Source organism: Phyllosticta citriasiana (assembly GCF_038021145.1).
Source record: "Phyllosticta citriasiana strain CBS 120426 chromosome Unknown IWZ02scaffold_8, whole genome shotgun sequence".
In the NCBI taxonomy this organism is placed as follows: domain Eukaryota; kingdom Fungi; phylum Ascomycota; class Dothideomycetes; order Botryosphaeriales; family Phyllostictaceae; genus Phyllosticta; species Phyllosticta citriasiana.
The window spans coordinates 1,848,482-1,869,582 of NW_027117285.1; the positions used below are offsets into that span (position 1 = coordinate 1,848,482).

General features: G+C 53.4%; 6 protein-coding genes across 6 annotated transcripts; 3 read left to right on the forward strand and 3 right to left on the reverse strand.

The window, feature by feature from the left end:
• Positions 1-464: 464 nt before the first annotated feature.
• IWZ02DRAFT_379617 (putative choline transporter Hnm1) lies at positions 465-2,260 on the reverse strand (the record flags this gene model as incomplete). The annotated part of the gene is made up of 6 exons (XM_066765050.1): positions 465-892; positions 946-1,409; positions 1,457-1,595; positions 1,646-1,916; positions 1,963-2,095; positions 2,145-2,260. The coding sequence occupies 6 exons, from the start codon at positions 2,258-2,260 to the stop codon at positions 465-467; spliced, it is 1,551 nt and encodes a 516-aa protein (XP_066622031.1).
• A 1,188-nt stretch (positions 2,261-3,448) lies between these two features.
• IWZ02DRAFT_455272 (uncharacterized protein) lies at positions 3,449-7,915 on the reverse strand. The gene is made up of 6 exons (XM_066767777.1): positions 7,608-7,915; positions 7,439-7,548; positions 7,026-7,387; positions 6,640-6,979; positions 5,281-6,586; positions 3,449-5,231 (listed from the first exon to the last, which is right to left on the reverse strand). The coding sequence occupies exons 1-6, from the start codon at positions 7,619-7,621 to the stop codon at positions 3,851-3,853; spliced, it is 3,513 nt and encodes a 1,170-aa protein (XP_066622032.1). The 5' UTR covers positions 7,622-7,915; the 3' UTR covers positions 3,449-3,850.
• Positions 7,916-7,931: 16 nt separating this feature from the next.
• Positions 7,932-9,547, forward strand: IWZ02DRAFT_455273 (Alpha/Beta hydrolase protein). The gene is made up of 3 exons (XM_066767778.1): positions 7,932-8,338; positions 8,391-8,714; positions 8,761-9,547. Exons 1-3 carry the CDS (start codon positions 8,212-8,214, stop codon positions 9,489-9,491), a joined length of 1,182 nt encoding a protein of 393 aa, XP_066622033.1. The 5' UTR covers positions 7,932-8,211; the 3' UTR covers positions 9,492-9,547.
• Positions 9,548-12,079: 2,532 nt separating this feature from the next.
• IWZ02DRAFT_491742 (uncharacterized protein) lies at positions 12,080-13,667 on the reverse strand (the record flags this gene model as incomplete). Its single annotated transcript, XM_066769768.1, has 2 exons — positions 12,080-12,155; positions 12,235-13,667. 2 exons carry the CDS (start codon positions 13,665-13,667, stop codon positions 12,080-12,082), a joined length of 1,509 nt encoding a protein of 502 aa, XP_066622034.1.
• Positions 13,668-16,301: 2,634 nt separating this feature from the next.
• On the forward strand, positions 16,302-17,299 carry IWZ02DRAFT_521755 (uncharacterized protein; the record flags this gene model as incomplete). Its single annotated transcript, XM_066770804.1, is given in 2 exon segments — positions 16,302-16,692; positions 16,712-17,299. 2 exon segments carry the CDS (start codon positions 16,393-16,395, stop codon positions 17,297-17,299), a joined length of 888 nt encoding a protein of 295 aa, XP_066622035.1. The 5' UTR covers positions 16,302-16,392.
• Positions 17,300-19,077: 1,778 nt separating this feature from the next.
• IWZ02DRAFT_434316 (uncharacterized protein) lies at positions 19,078-20,868 on the forward strand (the record flags this gene model as incomplete). Its single annotated transcript, XM_066766350.1, has 1 exon — positions 19,078-20,868. One exon carries the CDS (start codon positions 19,078-19,080, stop codon positions 20,866-20,868), a length of 1,791 nt encoding a protein of 596 aa, XP_066622036.1.
• Between the last annotated feature and the right edge of the window lie 233 nt (positions 20,869-21,101).

The following is a 21,101-nucleotide window of genomic DNA, read 5'->3' on the forward strand; positions in this document are numbered from 1 at the left end:
ATGATCTTCCATAACGTCATTGCTCTGCCGACAGCATGGCCTGTGCTCTGCGAGCAGCTGTAACCTTCAGGAAATTGGGGGGTTTTTTTTGATCGTCCACATTCGCAGGGACTGCTTTCCCACCAAGCGAAGATGTTTTTGTCGTGCGAGCAGCGGCCGCAGCGTGAGGCGGCCGTCAGCCTGTCAAAATGTCAACTGCCAGTGTCCCTGTCCCTTGCTAAGACCATCTCGTTGCTAGGCCATCTCTTGGCATTGCCTGTTATCCAACTTTCTTCCGACCAGCTAGATTCCAGTGTATGTCAATTCCATTATTTTTGTTGGGCTTGGTATGACGAATTCTGGATGATGTTGATTGCTGGGGATGAACTTGTCAATAAAAGGGGGTAAACAAGGCCTTCAACACCTCGCCGCAAATATTAAACACTCAAACATATTAAAGGAACTTCCAGCTCATCACACCGCGATCAAATCTTCTCCGCCTTTCCATAACCTCTACCTCTGCCCACTGCCCCTCTCAGCACCATCTCGGCCTCCCTCTTCTTCTCGTCGTCATCCTCTTTGACCTTTGTCATGCCATCGGCAAAGCGCTTGCCATTGACGAACCACCACACGAGAGCGATAATGGCAATACTGCCGACGCAAACGCACGTGTAGTTCATGTTTTCAGCCGTCACGGGCTGGTAGTAGGGGAACGAGAAGAAGACGATGGCGAAGACGAGCCAGCACACCGTGACGATGTTGACGAAGAGACCCGGCGCGAAGCCCATGTGGAAGCGGCCGCGGACTAAGACTTGTCGTCGTTGCAGGATGTTGGTCAGGATCGGAATGAGGTAGGCCATGTTGTTTATCGTGACGGCGGAGCCGAGCATGGCGTTGAAAGCAGTCGATGAACCTTTTTTGAATTGGTCAGCTCAAAAGTGCCAGAGATAATCTCGCGCAACTTACCCAAGTAGATACATCCCAGCGCCGCACACACGGCTGTCACTAGCAACTGCGCGTTGAACGGAACGCCCCAAGTTTTCGAGACCTGCGACAACCATCTGCTTCCCGGGATGCCACGATCTCTGGCAAAGGCCCACACAACTCGACTCGTGCTGAGCTGGCTGCCGACCATGCACGGGCCGAGCGCGACCCAAAGGAGGAAAATGAGCGCAAAAGCTCCGCCCGTCGATGATGTTGCCTGGCGGAAGAGCTCGGCAAGGGGCAGGCCAGTTGAAGAGTCGGACAGCGCCGCGTAGTCCTGGACGGAGAACATGAGCGCAACGAGGTATGTAAGTCCGGTGACGAAGGCGATGAGGAGCGTGCAAAGCAGCGCGAGCGGCGCGTTGCGTGAAGGATTGGGCATTTCTTCGGTGATGTGCGTGATGCCGTCGAGACCTCCGAGCGAGTAAAGAGGGTTGACAAGGCCACTATCACAGGTCAGCCGCATTACACCAGATTTTCAAAATTCGCATACGTGATGAAGCAAATGACGTTATTCTCCCAGCCAGTGTTGTTGATCCATGTCCTGAAGACGAATTCGGCATCATTGTGCTTTGGGGCCGCGGCAACCACGGTGACGAGAAGAACGAACCAGGCGAGTTGGAGGTAGAAGACTGGAGCAAATCAGCAACGTAGTTTGAAAGGAACAAGGGGAACACCATACGAGAGAACCTGTTCATGGCCGGAATAAGCCTGTTGCCAAAAAGAACGATGCCAGCAGTGGCAAGATTCGTAATCTGATACACCACAAAGGTCATCCAGGCCTTGATGACAATGTCACTCCGATACAGAGTAATCAACGCCATTAAGTTTTGCGCATAGACGAGGTTTGTCGACGCCGTGGTAAAGATCCATCCCGAGACGCTCCACCAGCCAGTGACGAATGACAGGAATCCGCTGTATTTTGCTGGTGCTATGGCGGCCACCCAGTGGTACTGAGTATTGTTAGAGCAGTCCAATTGAACGGGAAGTTTGACTGACCATGCCACCTTCCGTTGGATATGCCGAAACGAATTCGGCCAACGACGCGCCCAGAAAGGACTGCAGAATAAAGACCAGGATGAAGCCATAAATAACAGCACCGGGTCCGCCCGCATCGATTTCAGTGATCAAACTGTATGGTCGTCAGCGCCAATTGTGCGCGTTGCTGAAGGACGTTTTACCCCAGGCCCAAACCCGTCCAAGAAATGGTGGTCGTCGACGCCAATCCGATCAAGCTGAAGACGGTGAAATGGCGCTTGAGTTCCTGCTGATGGCCCCTAATCGAATGGCGGGTCATAATTTCAGTCGCCGAATGAGATGCAGGCCGCAAACTCACATCTGCTGGAGACGCAGCTTGTCCGCATCGTGGCTGTCGACTGTGACAACATTGGAGTCGGCGGGAGACTTGGCCTCGGAGCTTGCCTTTGGCTCGACCATGGCGCAACAGCGGCGATGCGGAAAAAGGAGATGGCAAGTTCGCACAAAAAAAAAAAAAAAAAAAAAAAAGAACCACAAGAGCTTTGAGAAGCAGCTAGCTCATGTGGCGGTCACAGGCGAGAAGATGGTCAGGTCCTTTGGGAGATTCGCAGCAGAACCAGGAAAGGCTTGCTTCTGGCAGACCGAACGGACAAAAACGAATCGAAAAGAGGCTCGCCCGCGTCTTTGACATTTTGTGGCCTTCTTCGCCAGCACCCACGTGGGAAAGGAACATGGGACGGGGGAAGGCCCGGCCCGGGAGGGGGTGAGGGTCGCTGGACGCTGGTCGCACGACACGGCCGATATGATTGATTCTTTGAGCGTCTGTTTCCAGCAGAGATCCTCGCTATCAGGGTCCAATCGAGACGGCGCTGGTGGAGAAGGGAGGCGACGCTTAGGGGAACCGTCCGCCAGCCCGTCGGCAAAGAGCGGGCTACCTGGCTCGTGTGATGGCCGAGTTCGCCGGTTGGCCTTGTCGTCTGCTCGTCTGGATCAATCCGAGTCCAGAGCGTCTTCATTCTGTGCCTTGCCAATCTGTCGCTCGTTGTTTTCGCTGGTGATAACGGTTTCGCTGATGCGATGCGCTGTTTACCTTGGATAAGCCACTCGGAGATCCAAGGACGAGAGGCGAGTCGCTCCCGCGCTGTCTTGGGAAATGCTCTGTGAATCCATCGTGAAAGAGGTAACCAACTGCTGTATTCAGTGCCGTGGCTCCGAATGAAGCAGATGTCAAGCAAACGAAGGGTGCGGTGTTGCTGTCAGTCGCCTTTAGCAAAGCACAACGTCCGCGGAGCCGAAAATATATGTGCCGCGTCGATCCACTTTTCGCAAAAATTGAAACTGGGACTGTGGGACAGAGCCGAGATGAATCGCGGGGCGTTCGGCCAGGTCGATCGAGAAAGGTGAAGAAGAATTCCAGTTGGCGTGCGGCAAAACAAGTGGCGTGCATGAGCGGCGATAGAGACATGGTTGCAGAAGAGGAACCCATTTGTTCCGCTTAGAGCGATATGGCCTTGCTTCCCTGTGCATCACCAATACACGACCAGTTTGCTGCTTGGCCAATCGCTCCAACGACAAATCAATCACACCTCCTAAATGACTGTGCAACTCCATCTATCGAGTTGAATTTTGTGATTCTATTCTACACATTGGAGGATCTTTGTCAACCACAACCCATCCCTCCAACCCACCATGACCGCCGTCTTACCCGTTGCTTTTGCGCCTCCATCCACCTCGGCCTAATGACTTGTTATTTTACAATTGATTTCGTCCCCATAAGATTGCTGACCACCTGAAAATGCCAGCCCACGCCATCCTATGCTCTGCCCGCTCTGATGATTGTATTTTACAGTGCCCTTGCCGAACCGCAGGGACCAAGGTACCTAGTAATAGCAGCGATGGGGAGTCCTGATTACCTCCATCGCTGGGCTTCGCGCTCGCTCTCCACCCGCCTCGCCCTGGCTTCGTCGTTTTCCTCGTCTTCATATTTGTAGCTAAGCCGTCGCTGCTTCCGATGGCTGTGGCTGTGGCCATGACTGTGTCCGTTGCTCCGCTCCGAGTCCTTGGCTTCGACAGCATCGCTGCCACGCCGTCTTTTGCTGCTGCTGCTGCTTCCGTGTCTGTCCCTCTCACGGTGGTCGCGCTCTCTTTCGCGGTCCGCGCTGGGCCCTGTTGGTGGCGCGGCCTCTTTGTCTTCATCTCCTCCCCGCTTGCGCTTGTCGCCTGTTCCACCACTGGATTTGTGTTGGAGAGAGGCCCGGCGCTGCACTTCTTTGAGCATACGTTCGCGGTTGCGTGCTTCACGCTCGAGCGTAATCGGGTCCATTGCGGCAGCTGAGGACGACGTCGCAGAACCCGAAGTCTGCGAGACGCTGTTGCGGCGGGACGACGACTCGCGGTCACGGTGGCGCGAAGGCCCCTTGGGCGCATCTGCCATGGCCTTTGGGCCCGTCGGGGGTGGCATCATGCTGGAGGGACCGCTCGGTGGGTTTAGCCTGTCCTTTGAGCGACCTTGGATTTTGAATTCCGTTTCGTCAGCAACGGAGCCAGTTCTGGATGCTTGCTCATCCTTACGAGCGGCCCTCTCAGACCTCTCCTTATCCTTTTCCTTCTCGCGGCGACGGCGCGACGAACGATGGTGGCGATCTTCATACTCGTAGTCGTCATAGTCGCGCGATGGAGAAACCGAACGCTCACGTTCACGGCGGGAGCGCTTGCGGTCCTTTTCTTTCTCCCTCTCCCGCTCGCGTTCTCTTTCCTTTTCCTTTCTGCGCTCACGCTCTCTTTCGTAGTCGCTGTCGCGATCACGGTATTTGTCGCGCTTGCTGCGGCGACCTGACTCGCTTGAAAAGTCATCGCCATTTGCGACGCTGGCATCATCATCGCGTCCATCGATGGGCGTCCTGGACCGGTGACGATGCCTGCGATGTTCGTGGCTGCGGTCGCGGTGGCGAGAAGAGCGGTGGCGATCCTTTTCTTTCTCGCGATCCCGCCTGCTGCGGTGCCGGGACGAGTCTTCGACTGAAGGCTCCCTGGTGCGGTCTTTGCTGTGTCCGCCGTAGCGCGACTCTTCGTAGGCAGCCTCGTCCTCTTCGTCCTCATAGCGACGGCGATGACGTCGTTTGTCCTCGCGTCGCTCGCGGTCCGTCTCCTCGGAAGCGCTGCGGGACCGATAACGATGTCTGTGGCGATGCCGACGAGGTGAACGTGAGCGGGACCTGTCAGGGCTTCTCGACTTCGACTTTGGCCTCGACTGGGAGGCGCTGCGCGAACGCTCCCGATCGGGTGATTTGCTGCTTGAAGGTTAGAGACATGTCAACGTCAAAACCAGGGGCAACTGACCTCTTGATAGACCTTGGAGGGGCAGACTCCGAAGGCGTCCAGCCTGGGCGTCCGGGGCCTCCAGGGCCGAAGCCGCTTCTCAGTCTTCCACTTGCTCCTGTATTGGGAAGACCTTCTCGCATGGCTCGGGGTCCAGTTGGAGCGCCCTCTACACCCACGCCTTTGGGCTCACCACCGGCAAGGACCGTGACTTCACCACTAAAGGCACCGCTATTGCTTAATCCTGGACCGCCACGACCAATCAGTCCGCCGCGGAAATTGTTGTACCCGCCACGTCCAAAACCTCGGCCTCGGCCTCGCCCACCAAAGTCATAAGGAGAATTCCAGCCCATCGACGTGTCGTGTGGCATACCCTGCATGCTGCCCATGGCCATGTACGAAGGGTCCATCGGCCCCATCGGGCCCATTGGTCCCATGGACATGTTCATCCCCATAGGCCCAGCTTGACTGAATGCACCCATGGAATTAGGCTGGAATGGCTGATGGAACCCTTCTTGAGACTGTTGGATCCCTTGCTCTTGCTGGGGACCTTCCTGATTCGTCGCCGTGGGTTCAGCTGCCGGCGTCGTCTCGGGCTGGTCTACTGGCTCATCTACCTGATTTTCCCGTTGTGTTTCTGCCACGTTAGTATCACTTGCACCTTGACCGGCAGTGTCATCGTGGCCGCTGTCCTGGGCATCTAGTGGGTTCTCGTGTGGTTGATCTTCGTGCTTGTTTTCGTTTTGTTGAGATTCCGGAGGGACTGGCGTATTCGAGTCGGTGGGACCGGGTTCAGAAGTGCTTTGGCGCTGCATGCCCAGCGGTAGCTGATGGACGAACGCTTCCTCTGCGGCCTCTGGCGCTTGCTTGGCGTCGTTGTTGTTGTCAATCTGACCGCCTTGACCAGAGGGTTGGTCTTCCACAGCGGAAATCTCTTGACCATCGTCCGGGCCAGCACCTGCCGTTTCCCCTTGCTGGCCCTGACCAGTGGCTTCCTGCGGTTGCTGCTGCTGACCAAACGTGCCGGATCCAGGGAAACGATTCTGGTTCTGGAAATTATTCTTTGCGAACTGCTGTTGACGATGATTCATCTGAGGGAAATGCCCTTGCTGGTGCGATTGTTGATTATATCCACCTCCGGGATAATAGCCAGCATTTGCGCCACCAAAGTCATTACCACTCATCTGCCGTCCATTCCATCCGCCACCGTATCCTCCGCCGTAGCCCATGCCCATGTTCATCCCGTTCATGCCCATGCCTTGTCCCCCAAAGCCTCCGAACATTCCTTGGGACATGGCCATCGGGTCCACCCCCATGCCAGGCATGCCTGTATCTTGAATAAGTAACATGCAACTGATCCTGCGTGATATTAAAACTTACCCATAATGCCAAAGCTATTCCAGTTTCCGTTTTGCATGCCAGGCATGCCATTCATCATCATGGGGTTGAAGCCACCAGGGCCCCAGTTGACACTTGCAAAGGCGGCCTGGTTTTGGTCGAATCCAAAGTTGCTGTTGAACAGTTGCCCCTGCTCTTGTGCACCGTTCGCGCCTCCGCTCCAGGTTGCATCTTCTTCATCGCCCTTGGAATCTTGCACGCCATCGCCTTGCTCTTGAACGTCTTGATCTTTTGCGTCTTCAGCACTTGGTTCCTCCGCGGCTCTTGGTTCTTGGTCAGTTGGGTGGTTTTGATCTTCCGTAGGTCCCTGATCCTCGCCATCCTGCCACACGTTAGCAAGTGGAGCCGAAAGGACGGATGCAGCATACTTGAAGCGACGTTTGCTCTGCTGCGCCCGGTGCATTATGCACATTGCCGTCGCTCGCTTGATCTGCGTCGTCTGCGCTGCTGCCGTTTTGCTGTGGTACATCGACTTTTGGGGCCGGGATCGCCTGGTTCGACGCGTCCAACTGCTCTATTGATTGGACCACCGACGGAGCTGTCCCGCCCGGTGTGACGGGAGTGCCAGGCTTGCCCGAGATACTCAATGACCGCTCCTTGTCCCTCTTCTTCTCCTCAGACTTCAGGTATGCCTTGACAGTGAGGCGCAGGTTTTTCTTGGGCTTGCAATCATCGGCGGAGAGAGGGCTGTGGGAGCAAACAGGGCAGGAATCAGGCAACGACGATTGGCCTGTCAAAGTAAGCGAAGTGGCTCACGCGCGAGCCTCTAGCCGGCACGTACAATTCTCGCAAATGGATTGGTCGCAGCAGGGTAGGCCGAAGGCGTTGATGACGAGTTTGTTGCAGATTGCGCATCGGAGCTTGATAGGAATTTCTTCCTGCGTGAGAGAGCTGTTCGTCGGCGTCATTAGCGAATTGAGCAAGCCGGTGGCTATGGAGACTGTGACTACCTAGCGATATCCATGGCTTCCTGGCACGAAGTCAAGCTGCGCGTGGCGAGAATCGCGCGTGTAGGGTACGTTACTGAATTCGCGCAGAGGTGTCGCCAGACAGCCAGGCAATCGGATGAGGCTCAGCGCATTGAGAGAGTCGGGAGCGAAGCAAGGTGAATGTCGCGAGGAAGAGAATTGGGCCGGGAGGCGGGAAAGAAGGGTGCTGGGCAGGAACGCGCCACCCTGTTGTCTCGTCTTGCAGTTGATCGGGTTTGTCGACGGTGATGCCAGAGTAGAGTAAGGTCGGTGGTGCGCCAGGTCGGAGCTGCAGATTTCTGGATCACGTTTCTCAGGCCCCAGCGCCAACACGTGACTGGTTAACCTCACCTCCTCCCATGCCCAACCACCACCTCGCCTTTTCTCCCCTACTCGTTTGCGATCATAGATTCATTCCGGTCAACAAAAAGAGCCCAGTCTAGACCTTACGGAAGCCGGCTTTCAAATTCCTTCGTTTCATTCTGGTGGCCTACCAGAGCCATAAACGTTGATCCGTCGTGCGCTTCTTTCGACTTCAACTCTTGGTTGAATCGCTCTTCTTTTGATATCCTCCCATGTCCACGCAATGATTCTCAGTCAAATTTCTTATCTAGACTGCATTGTGTTTCTGATATTTCTCGCGCCCCAACTTCTGCTCAAGGTTGGGATTTTCGACCTTGCTGCCTGGCTTTTGCCGGCCATTCCACACCTGGGTACTTCACGCCCCAACCCAATCAAGACTCTCGAGGTATTAATTGACGACAGCTATTCTTGTGCCGTACCAATTTTTTCACGAGCGGTATTTGACGCCGTTCAAGTCCAGATCTCCCTTTGTCCAGAGAGCCACTCCATTCCAGGATTTCGTCATACGATATGTCCGATATGCTTTTGCTCTCATGCCTGCACCCATTGGCAGAGTATTCTTCTCAAAGCCGGTATCTCTACCGTTTCTGAGATGGCGAATGCTGAGGCATGGCTACTTGCGCTCGCCCATTGCATGGCGTGAAGTAAATGAAAAGCGATTTTCGGGCGTTTGGTTGACCGTCAACGACAACGTCGAGCCTGACGTTGCAATCTTCTATCTCCATGGTAATCTTCTTACATAGAGCCACAAAATGAGGCTGACATCTTGCAGGAGGCGGCTTTGCCATGGGGTCGAGCTACTTTTACATGGAATTCCTTTTGGCATGGGTGGCGTTACTCAAAGAAGCAGGTTTCAAGAATCCGGCGCTGTTTGCTCTGGAGTACACACTAGTTCCGGACGCAGTTTATCCCACACAGATTCAAGAAGCGTTCGCTGGCTATGAACACGTCCTTTCCGTCGTTAAGAATCCATCTCGGATTTGTGTTGGCGGGGATTCTGCTGGCGGGACCCTGATCTTGAGCTTTTTGCTCTATCTGGCGGACCATCCTCAACACCAAAACCGAATGCCAGGCCTAGCCACTCTGATATCTCCTTGGGTCACGCTCGTGTCGGAGAAGGACCGCAACACCAGCAGCGACTACCTGAATGCCGAAACTCTTCACCTCTATGGTCGACAATACGCGGGCACAAAAATCTCAATAGACGACCCGATGGTGTCCCCAGGAAAAGAAAAGGATTCTCGACGATGGCTGAGAGCAACCCCAGTGCATGGCTGGGTGATTTTGTTCGGCAAGGAAGAGGTCCTTGGCCCTGAAATTCGAGACTTGATTGCACTTCTAAGCAGCGCTAATGCACGCGTAAAGGTGCACGAAGAGCAAGGCTCCATACACGCTTGGCCAGTGGCTGCATTGTATTTGGGCGAAAATCGGGAAGAGCGCTTGAAAGGCTTGCGTGACGTTGTTGGTGCTGTGAGACAGAGGCTTTGCCAAGTGCTGGAGTGAGCACCAGTACGAGAAGCGAATAATTTAGCGACATTCCCGAAATTTGAAGGTTGACTGCTTTGATGTGGTACCGCAAATCTGTCAGCCTCCCACAGATCTTTTCGTTCGCCTTGCCTGAAGCATTGGCAGGCGGTCGCAGGCAGTCCTCTTCAGCCAACACGACTTTCGTTCTGCTCGCGCCGCTTATTTCTCCACATCCTCCAGCGCATCTGTCTGCGCATCGCGTCCCGTCTTGTCGCCAGCGAGAGATCACGCGCCTCCAACACACTCACAACACACTCACGACACAGCAATCCCGGCTCATTGCCCCACATTCTGCTCCGACGGCTACTTCGAATGCCTCTGACCACGTTGACACGTATGGTATTCTGCAGCAATTCCAGGTCGGAAACGTCGACATTGCCACCTTTCTGGACGAAAACTTCAAGCCTCGCGAGCCGCCAAACCCTTCCAACCCCACCTGGTACCTTCGCGTAGCACAGCCTGATACGCGCATTCTCGAGCCACGTGAGTACCCTGAGGGTATTCTTGGGAACATTCTTGACCTAGTCCGACGAGCTGGTGACGTCGACGCGGCGAAGACGGCTCTGAGAGCTGCCATCGAGACACGCAAGCGAGGAAAAGTCCAAGCTGCCCTGGTCAGGCAAGTCCTTCTCCGGGATCTGAAAGCGGCGATCAAAATGGTCGGCCCAGTGGCTCCAAGCGGCGGCAACAGTGGTGGTCGCAAGCGGGCGGCCGAGTCACCTGCTCAAGGAGGCGCACGTCCAGCAAAGAAGAAGGTTGCCGACAAGTCGACCTCCAACGGTAAAGCAAGTTCCAAGGCCAACGCTGGCGAAGTGGGAGGCTCCAAACAGAAGCAGCGCGACAGTCCTCACACCATCATCACCCATCTGAAGGACGTTCCCCAACCTCTGCGCGAGACGTTGAAAACTTTGGCCAACTTCAAGAAGGGTGCCAAAGCTCCCAGCCCCGACCTCGCACACGTTTTCCACGGCCAGCAAAGTGACTCTGAGCTCTATCGCTTGTTCACGCAGGCCTTCATCTGTTACGACGTGTCGGCATACGACGGCGATAAAACTGACTTCTACCTGCGGTTGCAAGGTCACGCCTACAAGCACTACCTGTTCAGACATATTGCTGACCAGACCATTGAAAATTGGTAGGTCGAATGCGGCGCAAATTTTACAGAAAATGCGGCAATTATCCTTCAAAGCGAGGATCTGGAAAAAGAGGCCGGACTTGTTCTGCACGAGAATATCAGGAAGATTTTCGAAACTCTGCTGCCGTGTTGTCCTGCTGAGCAGCCGCCTGAGTCTAATGATGAAGAAACTGGATGAGGCTGCATCAAGGCGAGATGACGTGGCATGTTTGTGTCATGCACTGAGTTTACGTCGTCATCGTCAGTTTTGGAGTTACTGATAAGTCACTCAGCCCCTATACGCCTGTCACGAAGCTTGGATTCAGGGACGCACGATGGAGGCTCCCTTTTCTGGGCCAGCGAGTTTCAGGGCAAGCAAGGCGCTCGGAATGGTATGAAGTAGATAGATTATTGGAACCAGATTCACATTTTGAAGCCACACAGACAATTGGGGGGCAAAACCAAACCGTTGGATCAAGAAGCATTTCAATTGTTTTCGGTATTTTTTTTTTTTTTTTTTTTGGCATTCCTTTTCCTTCACGACACCATTCGCGCGCTTGACGATCCGGGAATTACATCCACTTTAAAAGGTCAGTGAAAGTCCAAGTAAATGTGGTATCTTCGACTACGGAGAGGTACATTTGACGCAACATATACTGGCTTACTTGGCAAATGATGGACTCTGTTCAAGTGATGGTGCTCTCACAAATGATTGACTCTGCAAGAGCAGGTCCGGGGTCCAACTCCCTTACTCGTAAATGTCGGCCGACATCCTTTTTTGCTTTTTGGCTCTTTGAGCGCCGTGCCGTGCGCTCGCCAAAGCTGGTGGTGCTGATTGGGGTTGAAACTTGTAGCTACTTCTTTTTCCTATGGGTTGCACTTTCTTGAGGATAGAAGGACCTCCGTGGTAAACATGGTGTTTGCACCATTAGCAAGGATCTGCCAGAGCCATATGACAAGCGGCTTGAAGAACGTTTGGGAGTTATTGTGCTGCGTGGTAAGCCGCTGGAATTTCTTCGACAAGGCTGCGTCTTCAGTGGCGTCGCTGGACGCTTGAAAGGCCGACCTTGCCCAATTTTGAAAAGTCCTCAGACGCCTGATTTGCGTACACGTCGAGGGGGGCCGCATGGATGCTCCTGAGGAGGTTTGAAGGATTCGTCAGAATAGCACAGGCCGTTCACAACCACGTTGGGGTACTTCCATTCGTTGCCGATAAGAGGGGAGACATGCTGTCTCGAGTAGTCTACCCAGGTATTTATTCCGCAGTACCACCTTTCCAGCACTTCCGATATCTCTTGATCCTTCATCCAATCTTGAGACGTTCTTCTGTTTGCGCTATCCCTTTTTGGCTCGAAGGAAATGAAAAAGCTTCTTTTCAGCCGCACTTGTACAATGCTTTCTTTCTCGACGTTGGGTGATGTTGAGCGCCTTGAGATGTCTGGACAGGTGCTCAGAGGATGACGGACTCGTAAAGCTCCTTCATCTTTGGGGACAGAACAAGCCCGTGTTCCGCATTCGCATTGTTGCTGCACGAAAAAGAAGAAAGTCAGTACCGAGCCCGCAATGGGAAAGTGATGAGGTGCAAAGTGGGCGTGGCAAACTTACTAGTCTATCTGCGCCAGGCGCGCGTCCATGTGGTAGCACCACTCAAATTCAGCGCGGTCATGGCACAAGATGCTCTCTTCTGCTTTCTCATGCGCTGCCTTGTTGCCCCGTTGACGCGATGCGTCGTCCATGTCCTGGCACATCGTGTCCTGGGCGACGGACATGGCCGCCTTCAAGTTTGCCTCAGAAATCTTGCGCCTAGGCACACCATGCTCCTCTAAGACGGGGCCAAACTTGCTGAGGCGCCGGATCTTGTGGACAAGCCTTGAGGTGTCTTTGAAGGCGGCTTCGGCGGCTGCGACGTCTTCGGTTGGGACAGAAATGCTCGCAAGGTCAACGCGAGTCTCCGTGACGCCATGGCAAAAGGTGCGGGCACCTGGCCACTGCCATCCCTCACCCTGGATAAAGTTGCAGACATCGGCGAAGTCGATACGAGGTTCCTCGGGCTCGGGCGGTGGGTCGCGCAAAAACACGGTGACTACCGCCTGCACACCGGGTTTGTCTTGCGAATCCATCGAAATCAGAGCATCCTCATGGCAGCTGCTCTCGAAATCAGGCATATTTTGGGCTTCCTGAATGTCCGCGGTATTGTGGTCGTCCACCTGGTTGTCGATGATATCTCCACGAGGGCCTGAATCCTCCACCACGCCTTCCTCTTCCTCGTCTTCAAGACAGCCGTCGCTCTCCGCATGCATGTCGGCCTCGAATTCGGAGAACCACTCAGTCTCAACGTCGACAAAGCACTCGTGCAGAGAATCTGGCTCATCCAGCGTACCCGTGGTGTATTCATGCTCACGATTGTGGTAGCTCTCAGGATGAAACTCTTCCTCCATATCGATAATGACCTCGTTGCCACAGCCGTTGTATTCCTCTGGGCGAATGTTTGGCATGTTGTGGGCGCCGTTGGTGTCAAAGTCATCCTTATGAGTATTGTAGCTCTCTTCAAGCGTGACTGGATCATCCTGGCCGTCGCCCTCTACCAACTTCTCATCTTCCTTGGCCTCAGTCTCTTTGGCATTGTTGCTCAGATGATTTTTGCGGAGCGGCGCAACATCTTCGACACGCTCCCGCGCAAGTCGATCGATATGAGCTTGACAGTTTCTGAGAAAACGAGAGACGTCGGCAGCCGTTAGCTCCGCCACCTTCTTGTGGGAATGGTGGCTGTGATGACGCGTGTGGACAACCACCCCCAGCTGTCGCTTAACATTGGCATGGTCATCAAGCACGCGTACCATCTTGTCCAGGGCCACAATCAGGGCCTTGTCCCAGCTCTCCAGTGGCATAATCGGCGTCGGCTTCTGGAAAACCTTGAGCTTTACATTCGGATTCGACGAGTCGGGCGGTTCGCGGGGTTTGATGTTGTCGTCGACGAGGTTGTCGATGCCAATGGCTTGGAGCTGACGCAGGGCTTCTTCCTTGGTTCGCCTCACCATGGCGACGTGTGTGGAGCTTCAATCGTCGTGCTTTTCTTCAAAGGAAGGATGAAGGGGAGAGCAATTTCGGAACAAGATACTGACATAGATGCTGCTGAAAAGGTGAAGGGAGGGCGAAAGGCAAAGATAGGATGCGAGTGTAGAGGTTAAGACTAGGTGTGTTGTGTTTGGAGTTGTGATTGAAGACGGGCGGCAGCTCAGGCGCAGGTACAATGTCGAGACGGCGGTGCCGACTGGGGCTGGGCAAAATTAACACCGAAGACGAGTTAACACCACAGGCGCAGATTGAAGCTGGAATCGCTCACAATGCACTTGGACGCAGGCGAAACTTGACGACGACAGTCAGGTGCCAGCGTCGGCAGACTTGTCGCCGGATAGACACTGAAGGCACAGGACGCCACCTCAAGACCGCGCGCGGTTTCTTTCAGTCGAGACAATGCAATGTCTGTATCTCAACACGATGACTGCCAAGCGCAGTAGATGGCTCTTGTCGCATTGTCTTGGAACATGCCAAGTGCCGTGGAAAAAAACCCACCGCCCGGCAGAATTCATCTACAATGTCGAGGACTTTCCATGGGAAATCAACCGTGAAATCTACCCATATGAATAAGATCGGTCTCAAATATCGCCCAAGTGATTTAGCTCAAAACCAGTGGGGGATGAAGTGTAGGTGTAGCCGGCGCGACACGGGAGTAGATGGCTATCTTTTGGAAGCTTTCGCGTCCTTGGGGCACTTCTCAGCCACAGTGATGCGCCCACCGTCTGGAGTATGATTCCGCGCCAAGCTAGCGCATGAAATTGAAGGTCGCTGCAAAAAAATGATGCGATAGACGAGATCAGGGACTAGATTGCGAGCCAATGAGAAAGGCCTGAGGCAGACCTTAAACCAAGCCAAGTACAATTTCATACAAGTCAACGCAGAAGCAGACTACGTTCTCTTATCTTCAATAGTAAGAGAAGGCAACGCGCTGTTTGCTACAATCAGATTCATCTCGAGTCTTCGACGAACGCGGAGAGGCTTCTGGAACAGTAACAAAGGTCAAGACAACCACGCAAAAAACACACAGCATCTCATCCTTTCATCTTTCACTAGCGCGCTAGTGACGCGAGAGAGAATGAGGGCGCAAACGAGCTGGAAAAAAAAAAAAAAAAAAAGGGGGAACCTCGCGCTTCGAACTCGCTTTACAGTGCTGACGTTATGGCGTGCGCATCACCAACCCCGAAACTCACCATTGCGCTACGAAAGGGCTCGAGAATTCAACCGACTTTTGCAAAATATATAGACCAAAATTAGGGGGCTGGCTCCTGTGCTGTAAATTTGAGGTTTCAGTGTTGACCCAGTGGAAGCGGAGCCCGTGTCGGTCACGCCTTCTTGCAAAATTTCCCGATGGACGCGATGCATTTCGTCTCTAACGGCGTCTAGATGCGGCCAGTGTCTCTTCACAGATTGACCGAAAGAGCTTTGACCAACTCGTCAAGAAGTCTGCGGAAGTATGCGATATCTGCTTCCAGAGCGTCTAGTCGTGCGTTGGCTTGGCATTGATATTCAGCTGTCAATCGGTGTTCCCATTGTACTTGGTTTTCCATCTCATTCTGAGCTTTGCAGAGCGGAGAGCTGTCACGTATTTCAAAGAGAGAATATTTTTTGGCCTGCGCGTCGTACAGAAGGTTTCCCAACTCTTGACTGGAGCAGCCTGGGATCAGGCTTTTCAGGTCAGAGGAAATATCGCGCCTTCGGATATCCTCGTAAATACACCGTGGATGTTGGACTCCATCATCAGCTCTAACCTCCACTTCCTGGTCGTCTTCTTCTTCTTCTTGAGAAGCATCTTCAGCATCTGTGAGACTTTCTGCCGATTCGACTCTGCTCTAAGCATCGCTAAGTGCTTGATTGGATGTTTCATCGGAAGTATCCGTCGACATTTCGCCTATAAATGCGGTCCAGGCCTAACTTGAAGCACTTTTGGGACTGCTTAAAGAATTCGAAGTGGGTTCGTCCATACTGATTAACCAAGAAAGTGCTCAGCGTCTTGATAAAAGAGCTCGATTGTGGTTGTGCTAGTGACTTGGCTTGAGGTGAACGATCATCAGTTACAGCGAATTTTTGAGGTTCCTGTTGGAGCAGATGGAGCTTTCGGTGGTGTCGAAGTTGGGGCATGCGTTGAGCACACGAACGCTTTTTTATAATGCATCAATGCCGCGATTCGGTACTCTAGACTAAGGTGAGCCTAGTACCAAACTTGATCTCGTCACATGATCGGCTCAACTAAATACGGCAACTGGGGTGCCTTGTACCCATTATCCTCCAAAAGACACCTGCCATTTACCAGGTAGTCTGCAAAATTTAGTCGATTCGTGTGCTGAGCGGCCTGGTTAGGGTTGCGCAAGGCCTAATCCCTGCTGGCTATAGTTTATTGGTTACATGTTTATCATGCGCAATCGCACTCTTACTCTTCTTTGTCTGATCAAAGCTTTGCGCGCAATTTTTTGCCCAAAAAATGTCTCTAGCACGCAGCTTGCCAGATCGCAGCCCCCCAGCTACTTGATTTGCAGCTCACGATTGTTTTACCTTTTTACACGTACATATAAATAGCTAGAGAATTGGTTGAAGTCATCCTCTCGCAGCACCCTAATCGCAATCTTTCAAATTCTCAACTCCATCGCGGTCATCAACTGGCTTTTCCCGATACCTTCGTTACGGGTTTAAAAAATTCTGCTATCAATTATGCCTCCTAAAAGAGGCTTTACCGCTTATGGCAAGGGAGATCCACCCAAAAAACAACACGAAACTCCTGGAATCTCCAACTCCCCGGTGAAGAAAACGACCCTCGAGAAAATGACGCCAACTACCCCTCGTCCGTCAAAGAAGGGTACTGCCGTTAGGTCTGGACCGTTCTATCCGGAAGTAGACATCGTACTCAAAGTCAACTATTTGCTTCGCCCTTCGATTTCTAAATCTTCTCAGGCCAACTTGAAAAATTCATTCAAAGATCTCAAGGAGAAGAGGAAGATACTTTTCAAGACCGTTGATTCTTTCAAAACAGCCTCCGAGGATGAAAAGATGGTTTGGAAGAGGAGGGAAATGGATGAGGGGAGGAAAATTCCTTAGAACAGCCGCACAAGCTCTCCGCACTCTGGCAGCCGAAGTCAGGCAGGACAACGAAAAAGGAAACTTCAGCGAACTTCCCGCGACCGAGGTTCAAAAAGAATTCTCTCGATGCTCTCAATTGCGAAGTGAACTCATTCGGAATAGCCAACTTCTGGAGGCTTCGACTCAATCAGATGCTGTCAAACGGATGAAAATCGGAGGTTCGCAACTGTCGGATCTCCAAGATCAAAGGCTGCCTCCCCCAGCCGGCGCAACTGTAACGTTCAAGAGAGACATGGAAAGTGACGAAGAAGATCGTAAAAGGTTTCGTCAAAAACTGCTGCATGAGTACAAGGCCGAAAACAAACGTGGCCAGGTGTGGTGCTCACTCATGCGCCAATGGATGCCGTCTCAAAATGTCGTCGCAGCCGACATTGTTCCTGTCACCGTTGGAGAATCCAATATGGTCTATTCTTTCGGTGATGAGGGAGCGCCCCATACGTGGTCTCCTCGGAATGGTATCCTGATGTGCAAGGAATTCTAGAGGTACCTTGGCGCCTCTCAAATCTCGATCCTTGCCGCCGCAGATGATTGGGAGGACGACAATTCAGCACGGGACGAGTCTGTTCCCACACACGACAAATTTAAAGTCATTGTATTCGACGAAACAGTGGATTCAAATGAGAGCCGCGCTTTACGAGGATTCCGACTGCATGGCAGACTGCTTGCATTTCAGTCAAATTCCAGACCTAGCAGAAGATACCTTTGCTGGAAGTTCATCACTTGCTTCACTGTTTGGTCACGATACCAGGTCATCGGTGCGGAAAAGGATATTGAAATACATGAAAACGAAGATATCTATCCTTCGCCAGGCCCCCTACTTGCGGCATTCAACACTTTACACGTTCGCCCTTAACGTTGGCTTCAACAAGGACCTGGGCCCTTTGGCCAGTTACTCCTCTGGCACCTCGTCGAGTGACGAACGATCAAGAGATTCGAAAATAGCCGAAATAGACGAAAGGAATCACTTGTTGGCTAGAGGATCTTCAGGCTCACACCCTTTTCCGCAGCCGATGGAGGAGGAGGAGGAGGAGGAGGAGGAGGATGACGAATGAGGCTCATTGTCTCGTTCGGTCGGCGGCTCAGGGTCCCATCAATTCAGTTTCTAGTCTTTGCTTTTGATTTCGCGTTCCGCACTTTCCCCTTCCCTCTTGAAACTTTCGCCTGCCTATCTTTCAATTTCTTCTTGCACGTCTCAGCTTGAAAAAAACCAGACAAAGCACACAAGGAAAGTAGAAAGCAATGAAAAGACTGCTACTTGGACGACATTTTGTCGGTACGGGAACTCAAAAATCATGGTGCTGACTATCACACACTTCAACAAGAAATTAGACAGGGACCACAGATTTGCCCAGCCATCTGCTTTCCAACGCCGCCTGATCGGCCTTGTCCACCCATAACAGCCTGAGAGAGGAAAACGTCGCTCATATTCCCTAACTCTGAGTGGGCGAACCGGCGCCGCCTTGCATTGTCATTCAACCACTTCACGAGCCACCAGGCAAAGAGGGTGAAGAGCAGCTCACAGGCGCGATTTTGCCAACGAATCACAGTACCCGATGCAACAGCCGCAGTCCCAGACTTCATCGTTTCCTTTTAAAGTTACTGTTCACAGCGGCGCCATGCCACCGCTTCCAAGCCAAACCTTTGACCAGAGATTGTTCTCAAAGCATCCAGAGATGGATGCTGATGTTGAGTTGAGTTTTCGGTTCTCTAGTCCTCAGTTATGACTGCGGTAAACGAATTTCTCTTCCGCTGGTGCCCCTGAGCCACACCAGTGGTTTCCCCGAGGACCAACGGCTTCGATCTCAACCCTTGGTTCCGACGACGAGGCCCCATCCATCGTTGAAAAAGTCGTAATAGTTCTGACTGCGAGTATGGCAAAAAGAATTTCTCATCTGTTGTGGTTGTGTCTCCACTTAACAAACCGACCCTACCCGCCGAACCCCAACAGGACACTGAACCGTGGATACGAAACCACACTTCGAATGCAACGGCCGACGCATCCATGGAAGCATCAACGACGCCTTCTCTGACGCTGGCTGCTCTGTAGAAAGAAATGGTGGCAGACGGGATTGCGAGCGTTGAGGAAAGGACTCTTCTAGCGTACTAGTGCACGAAATGTCAAGTGTATAAAAACGCGGATAGTCTCCATACACTCTTGATGTGCTCTGAGAGCCCTAACTCACCTTGATCAACACATTGAGACCTTTGTGCCTTTTCCGTCTCCGCATACCTCATGTGGATCACATCCCACGAAAAGAAATGATTATGTCCCTCAAGGACGTGATCGAAGTAATGGACCACATGTCGAGCAACTCGTCTAGCGACACTTCCAGCAACGTCTTCAGTCTCATTCGCAACAGCTCATCAACAGACTCGTCCAGCATCTCTTCCGGCAGCAGCGCCGATGACGACGACGACGACGACGACGATGACGACGATGATGATGATGACGATGGCGACGAGGCAGAAGATTCAGACGAAGAAGAAGAGCTTCCGCACCCGCGCTGCCTGTACCAAGACATCGGCATGCGAGACGTCTGGATTCATCTAAAAACCCAACTGCCAGGCCTCACCAGCAGCACCACGACAGCGCTACTAAGCGACGCGCAAGACAAGAAGCTGGCGCTGCTCGCGCTGCGCCGGTCGACGTCGCTGCAGCGCGGCCCAGCCACGCCGCCGGACGAGTGGGCGCGCCAACTCGCCGCCGCCTACCGCCGCGACGCCTGCGCCCTGCTGGCCGTCCTGGAGACCGACATGGCGTATTTCCGCGCGGTGCTTTTCGAGATGGTCAGCGCATTCTGCGACGGCGCGCTCGAAAACGACGAGTCGGATGATGAGTGGCATTACAACCACGAGCGGCTGCGGCTGCACGAGGAAATCGGCGACACGCGCGCCAACATTCTCGTCCTGCGGCTGCGGCGGGAGCAGCTCTTGGGGCGCTTCGTCGATGCCTTCGCCCGCGCCGACAAAGTGGGAGAAGGGGACTGGGCCGTTGCGGATCAGCTTATCCCCGCGTATCGCACGCCGCACAAGCGGGCGGACAGATACAGCGGCATCGAGGACCTGGGACGGACGAGGCTCATTGAGCAGGAGCGACAGCAGACAGCCGACGCAGTGTTTGCGGCGTGGGGATTGGAGAGGCCGAGACGTAATGTCGAGCGCGAGCGCGGGTCGTCCCAGCGAGGCCTCTCTGCACAGCGGGACAAGGCCAGGTTCGACTCGTTCGTTCCGCCGTGCCTCTCGGGCGACTTGGCCAGCTACCTGTTTGGAAAAGAGGCGGGAAGAGACGTGACGACGGCGAGCCCCAAGAACGTGGTTCCGAAAATCAAACTCGGCGTTGGCAGAGCCGTCATGGCGCCCGTCCTCGCAGACGACATCCTCGAGGTCGTCGATTGCCAAAACAGCGGTACCAATCACGTCTTCGCGCTGTCTCCCTCGCGCGACACATGGCTGCGCAAGCAGATATTTCCACGCGAGATTCCGCACGGCGGTGCGGGCGAGATGGTTTACCGCTACGAATTCGCAGCGTCTCCTGGTCCCCTCCAGCCACACCGGCGCTTCGCGTTCTTCCACCTCCTCATCAACATGCTACACGCACGGCGCTGGCAGGGAAAGGACGAGGGCTGGCGCGACGACTTCAGCGAGCTTCTGCGCGCAGAGCGATGGGGCCTGCCGCAGCCGTGGCTGCACAAGTCGACGGTTCTCAAGATGGCGCAGACGATCGGGCTCATCAAGGACTTTGGCGCCGAATTCGAGGCCGGCTTCGAGGACAGGGACGACGCAGACGCCGATGATGATGACATGGATATGCTCATCACCAATATCGTTGAGGAGCACCTTTTTCCGTCGCCTGCCGTCGTCCTCCCGGACGAGTCCAAGTTCGCGCGCCTCGTGAGTGGCGAGACGGACATTGTTGCGAACATGCAGCGCAGGGGATCTCGGTGGGTTGATTGCATAGCGCCTGGGACGGGCAAATGCGTCTTTGGAGCTAAAAGGAGTACGTACTTGATTGATGGCGGTTTAGAGAACTATGACGGGAAATTGATTTAGCTTTTAGTTCCAATTGTAGCACCGAACGTGTTTGATACGTGCCTTTTGCTCGCAGCTTCAATATTTCCTGTCATCAATTGCCATGAAAGAACCAAATCCATCTCTTAAAGGTAATTGGAACACTTAATATGACAGAATGAAAGGAAGAGAGACGAGAACAAGGAAAGAAGATATACGTAAATATCAGATAGTTAGGTATCGAGCTGCCTTGAAATAAGAGAAGAGGGGGAGGG